General features: G+C 48.6%; 1 protein-coding gene and 1 long non-coding RNA gene across 2 annotated transcripts in view; one reads left to right on the forward strand and one right to left on the reverse strand.

Moving 5' to 3' along the window:
* LOC309339012 overlaps nt 1-3,640 on the reverse strand; it is a 19,364-nt gene extending 15,724 nt beyond the window's left edge. The window contains exon 1 of the long non-coding RNA XR_014155139.1: nt 3,490-3,640. This is a non-coding gene — a long non-coding RNA (uncharacterized lncRNA). The remainder of the gene's footprint in view (nt 1-3,489) is intronic.
* A 100-nt stretch (nt 3,641-3,740) lies between these two features.
* LOC309338958 (retinol dehydrogenase 12-like) lies at nt 3,741-7,732 on the forward strand. Its single transcript, XM_081856497.1, has 4 exons — nt 3,741-3,875; nt 4,788-4,997; nt 5,917-6,106; nt 7,478-7,732. Exons 1-4 carry the CDS (start codon nt 3,812-3,814, stop codon nt 7,578-7,580), a joined length of 567 nt encoding a protein of 188 aa, XP_081712623.1. The 5' UTR covers nt 3,741-3,811; the 3' UTR covers nt 7,581-7,732.
* Nucleotides 7,733-9,015: the final 1,283 nt, after the last annotated feature.

Below are 9,015 nucleotides of genomic sequence, written 5' to 3' on the forward strand. Positions count from 1 at the left end.
AGCACCATCAAAAGACTGGTACCCAGAGTGTCCAAAAGGCAACTCGACTCTCACCGCGTACACCTGAGAGACTACCAGGGAAACGACATTCCCGTGGTAGGCGTTGGCCGGTTCCGGATCGCCTTCAATGATTTTTCGGGCCTGCTCCAGTTGGTGGTGGTCGAAGGTCAGTGGCCAAGCCTCCTAGGGCTAGACTGGTTTGATGCCCTCGGCCTGGAAGTCACCGGCATCAACTGCATCTCTAACGCAGAGACTGAGGGTCTGGTCAAAGACTTTGCCGAGGTTTTTGACGGCACCTTGGGGCAATATACAGGTACGCCCATCTCCTTTAGCCTTGATCCACAAGTTGCCCCCATCAAGCTAAAGCCACGCCGGGTTCCCTTTGCTCTCAAGGCTAAGGTGGACGAACAACTGGACAAACTGATCGCCCAAGGAGTTTTGGAGCCGGTTGACCACGCCAAGTGGGAAACCCCCATCGTCACGCCTGTCAAGCCAGATGGGTCGGTGAGAATCTGTGCTGACTACAAGTGCACGATCAACAAGGCACTTCAGCAGCACGCTTATCCGGTTCCTGTTGTCCAACACCTGCTGCATTCCCTGGGTGAGGGTAAGGTCTTCGCTAAGCTGGACCTTGCCCAAGCCTATCAACAACTGCCAGTCGATGATGCCACTGCTGAAGCCCAGACGATCGTCACCCACCGGGGGGCATTCCGTTGCCGCCGGTTGCAGTTCGGGGTAAGTGTGGCTCCTGGCATCTTCCAAAGCCTTATGGAGCGTCTCCTGCAAGGGCTTCCGGGCGTGGTACCATATTTTGATGACGTCTTGGTGTCTGCAGACTCACACCAGCAGCTGTTTGAGCGCCTCCGTGCCGTGCTGACCAGGTTCCAAGAGGCCGGGCTCAAGGTAAAGAGGGAGAAGTGCCAGATCGCCGTTCCACAGGTAGAGTTCCTGGGCTATCTTATCGATGCCTCCGGCCTTCACCCGACCACATCCAAGATCCGCGCTATCCAGCAGGCCCCCACCCCAAAGAACAAGACGGAGTTGCACGCATTCCTGGGGCTGTTGAACTTTTATAACATGTTCCTGCCCCACAAAGCCACAGTGGCTGAGCCTCTTCACCGACTCCTTAGCACTAAGACGCCTTGGGCCTGGGGTCATCGGGAGACGGCGGCCTTCAACGCGGTCAAGGCTCTCCTTTCATCAGACAGTGTGCTGGTACAGTACAGTGAATCCAGGCCGCTGGTCCTTGCCTGCGACACCTCACCTTTTGGCATCGGTGCTGTCCTTAGTCACAGTTTTCCAGATGGAAGTGAAGCACCGCTCGCCTACTTTTCCAGGACGCTATCTCCGATGGAACGGAATTACAGCCAGCTCGACAAGGAGGCACTGGCACTTGTGGCTGGAGTGAAGAGGTTCCATGAATACCTCTATGGCAGGACTTTTGACCTCATCACTGACCACAAGCCACTCCTGGGCCTCCTCGCCGGTGATCGTCCAACTCCACCGGTCCTCTCGCCACGCATGCTGCGATGGACTGTTTTCCTGGCTGCCTACCACTACCGGCTCATCCATTGCCCGGGGAAATCGATGGGCCATGCCGACGCCCTCAGCCGTTGCCCTCTTCCAGCATTTGTGGAAGACCCGGCTCCAGCTTCATCGCTCCTTCTGATTGAGGATCTTCCGCCAGCGCCTGTATCGGCTGCCACTGTGGCCTCCGTGTCTGCCCGGGATCGCACCATCAGCCGGGTGCTCAACTGGGTGTGGAGGGGGTGGCCACAAGGGCCTTTTGCATTGGAGTTCCAGCCCTTCGCAACCAGACAACATGAACTCTCAGCTCATCGCGGCTGTCTGCTGTGGGGAGACCGCGTCGTGATTCCCCAGGGACTCCGTCAGCGCGTCCTGGAGGCTCTGCACGTTGGCCACCCGGGAATTGTCAAAATGAAGGTGTTGGCTCGGTGTTACGTCTGGTGGCCTAATATGGACGATGCCATCACTGCCTGGGTGTCCGCCTGTCAAGCGTGCCAAGAGTCGAGGCCTGCACCACCGGCAGCTAAGGGACACACCTGGGAGACGCCAAAGACACCCTGGTCGAGGGTGCACATCGATCTGGCTGGCCCCTTTCACGGCCGGACCTTTATGGTAGTGGTGGACGCCTATTCCAAATGGCTGGAGGTCGCCCTGATGCCCTCCACCACTACCGAAGCTGTCATCCGGGTGCTGCGAGGCCTGTTTGCAACGCATGGGTGTCCTGATGTCCTTGTCTCTGACAACGGACCGCAGTTCACGTCAGGCACGTTTGAGCGGTATCTTTTGGGACTGGGCATCCGCCATGCCCTAACGGCACCCTTTCATCCATCCAGCAACGGGCAAGCGGAAAGAATGGTGTGCTCGGCAAAAGAGGCACTGGCGCGCCTGGACTGGGGAGACTGGCATGAGGGGTCGCCAAATACTTGTTCGTGCAACACATCACCCCTCATGCGGCCACAGGGCGGAGTCCTGCTGAACTGCTTATGGGCCGCCGCCTCAGGTCACCGCTCGACCGGCTACACCCGGACTTTGCCGTGGCTGAACCCCCAGGCTGTGCCAACGCGCCACGGTCATTTGTCCCAGGAAACCAGGTCTTTGCCCGGAACTATGTGGGGGACATTCCTTGGGTGCCAGCCACAGTAGTGGGAGTCACTGGACCTCGCTCGTACCAGGTGGCACTCGAAGACGGACGCTTGTGGCGACGGCACATAGACCAGCTTAGGGTTGGGGACTTGGACACTACCGAGGTGCCCCCAACTACGCTTGCGGCTCCAGAAGAGACACGTACAGATGGCGAGGCCCCACCTACACCTCCCTCGCAAACTGCCAGCGTGGAGCCGAACCAAGCCGCTTCAGAGGGTCTGCCAGACTTACCACAGACTCAGACCACTCCACTTGCGGAGGCTCTACCCACAGCAGCGGATCCAGGGGAGTTGGTTCCAACGCCACCTAGGGTCGCACCACAGCCTCAGCAAGAACTGTGTGGCCCTCCGGACTTGGCTACCAGTCCCCGGCGGTCTGGCAGAGTTTCCAAGCGCCCAACTTATTTAAAGGACTATGTTGTTGGACATGTATCACTGTTGGTCTAAGTATGGGAAATGTAACCGATATGCTTTTGTGCCTAATTGAACCATTACGCGTAGTGCTGTATATAAGGAAACCATTACGATTGTAACTAACGCCTTATCTCGATGGGGAGGGGTGTTATGTAGTGAAGTTTCACCCTGGGCCAGCAGGGGGATACTGTATATAGTTTTCACTCAGGTCTGTAGATAGTTTTCCCTCAGGCCCACGTCAGTTATTTTAGGCGGGAACTCTGGGCTGTTGTTGTTACAATGTTGACAGCCGGCTGCCTATAAAAGCAGGCCGGCTGAGCTGTTTGCTGGCAGTTCTATTCCAGCTTACAAAAATAAAGAGCTACTTGGAGAAATCGCTGTGTCGTCTGCTATGTCAACCCACAACTTAACAATTTTAATCAATTTACTATACTGTACTTCCTTGTTCCCAACATATATATTCACAGTAACCTTAAATCATAGAATTGTAGAGTTCAAAGGGATCATGGGTGTCATCTAGTCCAACCCCTGGAAAGCAGGAATGTCAAATAAAGCATCTATGACAGATAGGTGGCCATGTAACCAAATGCTAGTTATGATAAGAGCCTTGCTCCTTAAAACATCTCAGTCTTCTTGTCTTTGGTATTTTCTGCTTAATACCCCAATCTCGGCCATTATTTCCTGTAGAGGAGAAGAAGCTCCATATCCTCATTAACAATGCAGGAGTGATGATGGTTCCCTATTCCAAGACTGCTGATGGTTTTGAAATGCATATTGGAGTCAATCACCTTGGTAAGATCAAGAGACATCAATGTGATAAATGGATATATTACCTGGCTTCTCTTTGCCTTTGCTTATCTTCCCTGCTCTTTTCCCCAGATTTCACAGAATATTTCTGTATTTGTAAACCTGAATTTATACAGGAAAAGCATAGAGACAGGCGTTGTTGAGGGTAACACCATGAGGATTACACAAATTAAATTTGAACGCAAAATGTTATAGACACACTGTAAACTCCAGTATGGACAGCCCCAAGTCACAGTCCCCTAGAGATTAAATTAAATTATTTAAACTGTGCCCTTCTTGGTTGAATTTCATATATTCATTTGAACTAACCAGCCAATTTTTTGGTTATCTATTTCTAGTTGATTTATAGTACAGTAAAATTACTGTCATTTTGTGTGATTTTTTAAAAACAACATAAACTGTTTACATTATTGTGAGTACTATTTTTGTTCTAAAGGTTAGTTTTACATTATACACATGTGTGCCCATGAGCTCTAGAAAAAGGTAAAGGTAAAGGACCCCTGACAGTTACTGTAAGTCCAGTCCCAGACGACTCTGGGGTTGCGGTGCTCATCTCGCTTTACAGGCCGAGGGAGCGGCGTTTGTCTGCGCCGCAGACAGTTTTTCCAGGTCATGTGGCCTGCATGACTAAGCCGCTTCTGGCGAAACCAGAGCAGCGCACGGAAATGCTGTTTACCTTCCTGTCGGAGTGGTACCTATTTATCTATTTGCACTTTGACGTGCTTTTGAACTGCTAGGTTGGCAGGAGCAGGGACCGAGCAATGGGAGCTCACCCTGTCGTGGGGATTCGAATTGGCGACCTTCTGATCAGCAAGCCCAAGGCTCAGTGATTTACACCACAGCGTCAGCCACGTCCCTAAGCTCTAGTAAATAATTGTAAATCTCCTCTCCCTTTAGGACATTTTCTCTTAACATTCCTGCTGCTGGACCGTTTGAAAGAGTCAGCCCCAGCTCGGATAGTGAATGTGTCTTCGCTCCTCCATGCTTTTTGGCGGATAAACCTCAAGAACCTGCAGGGAAAGGAATACTACAATGAGTTGCTGGCATACTGTCAAAGCAAACTGGCTAATGTTCTGTTTACTAGGGAGCTGGCTCGTAAATTGCAAGGTGAGCTTTAAGAATGAAATGCTAATGGCGCACAACCACTCATATGTACGTATATAATAGGGTTGCCCATAGCCAAAGCCTGGATGTGAGAGGAAGGGGGAAGTCACAGATTACTGAAAGGTTGCACGCATGAGAGACACCCCAATCTCCAAGCGGTGAGAGACTCTAGGGATACCAGCACTTAACCAAGGTTCAGCTTTCTTGGAACGAGGTCAGTGGAGACTGTGGTGTCTTTAAGATATATGGTTTTATTTACACATACATACAATCTCAGCATATGATGAGCATAGCATTAGCACACCATAGATCTTGCTTCCTCATTTATTTGCTGGGAGCCCCAAAGTCCAGCACAGAGGTAAACATGTCTCTCTCCCAGGCACTGCAGCATCTCCCCACTTCCCCTCTCATTCGCAAGCAGATTTCCAGCTCTCAGCTCCTTTGTTGTCCTTTTGCTTCTTTGTCAACATAGCTCATTCCTTTGAAGTGAAGCAGAGCACTACAGTGGCTGTCTGGTCCCCAACCATCAAGACAGATTAACATTCTGTTCATTCCCGGCCCGCCCCCCCCCCAATATGTAAACCATTCATTTAGTATGCTATAACAGATTTCAATTTAAGAGATGTTAACTTTTTGCTTGTTTATAATTGTTTATAATTATTTATAAATTTATAATTGTTTATAAATGTCTTGTTTATAATTTGTGTGTGTGTGTTTTTTAAAATGGCTTTGTTAAACCCTTGATACTAATTGAGTGCTGCACAAGGTTCTGTGCATTGCAATGATATTGTGTGTATTACAGTGAAAAGGCTGGCCAAATACTAGCTGCCTTACAGGATACATGGGAACAATATTACTCCTTTCCTTTGGAACCTTTGGATTCATATATTTTGGTTGATATTTCTGCTTTATGTTTTTCTAGGCACTGGCGTTACTGTCAATGCTTTACATCCTGGTGTGGTTGATTCTGAATTGTCGCGTTACTCATATTCGTTAGGAATTTTTAGAGCGCTGTTTCTCTTCACGTTTAAGACACCAAAAGAAGGAGCCCAGACCAGTATTTACTGTGCAGTAGCAAAGGAACTGGAGTCAGTGAGTGGGCAATATTTCAGGTGGGTCTGGGATTGTGATTTGCAGTTGGAATACAGACATCTGAATTCAGCACATCTGGATAAAGTTTTCTGTGGTAATGCTCAGAGGTGCCCATATCAGACCCTGAAGGCAATATTAAAATGGCACATTGCACATTAAAAGAAAGAGATCATATGCAATAGCTCTAACTTAAAAATAGCAGTGTGGACATGGGTTGTGAAAAGTCTTTGCCTCTGGTACAGCAGACACAGAACAATTGCTCCTTTGAACTATTAAAGGTAAAGGTAAAGGACCCCTGACAGTTAAGTCCAGTCATGAACGACTCTGGGGTTTTGACACTCATCTCGCTTTACTGGCCAAGGGAGCCAACGTTTGTCCGCAGACAGTTTTTCTGGATCATGTGGCCAGCATGACTAAGCCGCTGCTGGCGAAACCAGAGCAGCGCACGGAAACGCCATTTACCTTCCCCGCCGGAGTGGTACCTATTTATCTACTTGCACTTTGACGTACTTTCGAACTGCTAGATTGGCAGGAGCTGGGACCGAGCAACGCGGGAATTCAACCTAGGCCCTAGGCTCAGTGGTTTAGACCACAGCGCTACCCGCATCCCACCTTCAAACTATACAGAAGCTATACAGAAATAACAAAGCTATTATCAGGAATATCCAGACAGAACAAAAGCCCTTTTCATACATAGTCAATTGGGGGGGGTGTCATATACCAAAATTTGCCCCTTACTTTTTCAGTGGTGGGCAGGACAGCTTCTTTATCTTGTGAACTGAACTGAGTTTTTCGGATGAAGGGCAGTATATAAATTTAATAAACAACACCAACAATAATTCATTATTATTTTTAGTAACTTGAGAAATGACAAGCAGCTTTGCTGTCAGTGGGCTGGCCGCTAATTCCTTCACCCTCAAATGATTCGGATGCAGCTTCATTTTGGAGTGGGGGCAAGCTGCAACAAAGGCATAGTGTCTCCTTATCGGCAACCACCATGTTTTGTGGCAACTGTCTCAGCCACCAATGACTGCAAAAATTAGGCAAAGTGCAGTGGACAGTGCCCCATACAAAAACAATGAAAACATCCCCTTTGTTCAGGAGTTTGAATTTGCTCTGATATGATCACTCAGTTAATAGGTTTGGCTATTCCTCTTCTTACTTGTCAACCCTACTGAATTGTCTGAGACTTACTTCTCAGTAAACATGTATAGGATTGTGCTGCTGGGGTAACCTTAGCCCACTGTTGTCCATAAACTCAATTTGCTATCATATTGATTTGGGAAATACGCTCAATGTTTAATCAGAATTCTGATTCTTTGATGGTTTTGAATGGCTTAACAAATGATTAACAAAGTGCCTAATGAATATTTATTTTTTTCTTTCTACAGTGACTGTAGACCAGCCTGGGTTGCTCCTCAGGCTTGTAACAAAGAGACCGCAAAAAAGCTCTGGCAAGTCAGCTGTGAGCTGATGGGCATCCAGTGGGAGTGAACTGGGATGGGTCTGTGGTTGACATTTGTAGACAGAATGTGAATGCAACCAGAAAGAAATAAACTATCCTTACCTTCTCATGTGTAGATGTCAGTGTCTATCAGGCACTTTATAAACATAGATTGTATATTAATAAAATATGTTCTAATCAACAGTGAGTTCTACTCTCTTTGGTGACCTGAAGACAGTGATACTTAGCTGCAAACACATAACTGCTTCCGGGGGGGGGGGGGAGTGTGAATCTGCCCTAATTGGTTTGTGATATAACTTTCACATGTAAACCTGTTAGATTGGTTGGATTTTGAGAAATTATCCCTACATAGAGGAGGGCAAAAGTATTATTTCTTTATGTGCTGAGTCAGAAACTTTTCCCTTAACTTCAAATTGAAAACTCTTTTTAAAAAACCCACAAGACACTGCACGCATTATCTGAAAATGGAAGTCTGTAGTCACATCCACACCAAATATTTAAAGCACATTTGTACCATTTTGACAGTCATGGCTCCCCACAAAGTATCCTGAGAACTGTAGTTTACCCCCAAGCTACAATTCCCAGCACCCTTAAAATTACGGTTCTCAGGATTCTTTGAGGAAAGCCAAGCTTAGGGTTGAACCAGTGAAGGCGGTGAAGGTCCTGTGTGAGTGCCTGGAGGCGGTTGGAGGATGGATGGCGGCTAATGGATTGAGGTTGAATCCTGACAAGACAGAAGTACTGTTTTGGGGGGACAGGGGGCGGGCGGGTGTGGGGGACATGCTGGTCCTGAATGGGGTAACTGTGCCCCTGAAGGACCAGGTGCGCAGCCTGGGAATCATTTTGGACTCACAGCTGTCCATGAAGGCGCAGGTTAATTCTTTGTCCAGGGCAGCTGTCTACCAGCTCCACCTGGTATGCAAGCTGAGACCCTACCTGCCTGCAGACTGTCTTGCCAGAGTGGTGCATGCTCTAGTTATCTCCCGCTTGGACTACTGCAATGTGCTCTACATGGGGCTATCTTTGAAGGTGACCCAGAAACTGCAGTTAATCCAGAATGCGGCAGTTAGACTGGTGACTGGGTGTGGCCGCTGGGACCACATAACACCGGTCCTGAGAGATCTGCATTGGTTCCCAGTATGTTTCCAAGCACAATTCAAAGTGTTGGTGCTGACCTTTAAAGCCCTAAATGGCCCCGGTCCTGCATACCTAAAGGAGCGTCTCCACCCCCATCATTCAGCCCGGACACTGAGATCCAGTATCAAGGGCCTTCTGGCGGTTCCCTCATTGCAAGAAGTGAGGTTACAGGGAACCAGACAGAGGGCCTTCTCGGTAGTGGCGCCCGCCCTGAGGAACGCCCTCCCTTCAAATATGAAGGAAATAAGCAGCTATCTTCTCTTTAAAAGACATCTGAAGGCAGCCCTGTTTAGGGAAGTTTTAAATATTTAATGCTGTATTGTTTTT

Source organism: Podarcis erhardii, assembly GCF_964252035.2.
Source record: "Podarcis erhardii genome assembly, chromosome: 1".
NCBI lineage: Eukaryota > Metazoa > Chordata > Lepidosauria > Squamata > Lacertidae > Podarcis > Podarcis erhardii.

Excerpts from the sequence above, each read along its gene's own strand:
- LOC309338958 (XM_081856497.1), top strand. The coding sequence starts at position 3,812 with ATGATGGTTCCCTATTCCAAGACTGCTGATGGTTTTGAAATGCATATT. Across the intron at positions 3,876-4,787 it reads TATTGGAGTCAATCACCTTG|GACATTTTCTCTTAACATTC; the intron begins GTAAGATCAAGA and ends CTCTCCCTTTAG. Across the intron at positions 6,107-7,477 it reads GTGAGTGGGCAATATTTCAG|TGACTGTAGACCAGCCTGGG; the intron begins GTGGGTCTGGGA and ends TTCTTTCTACAG.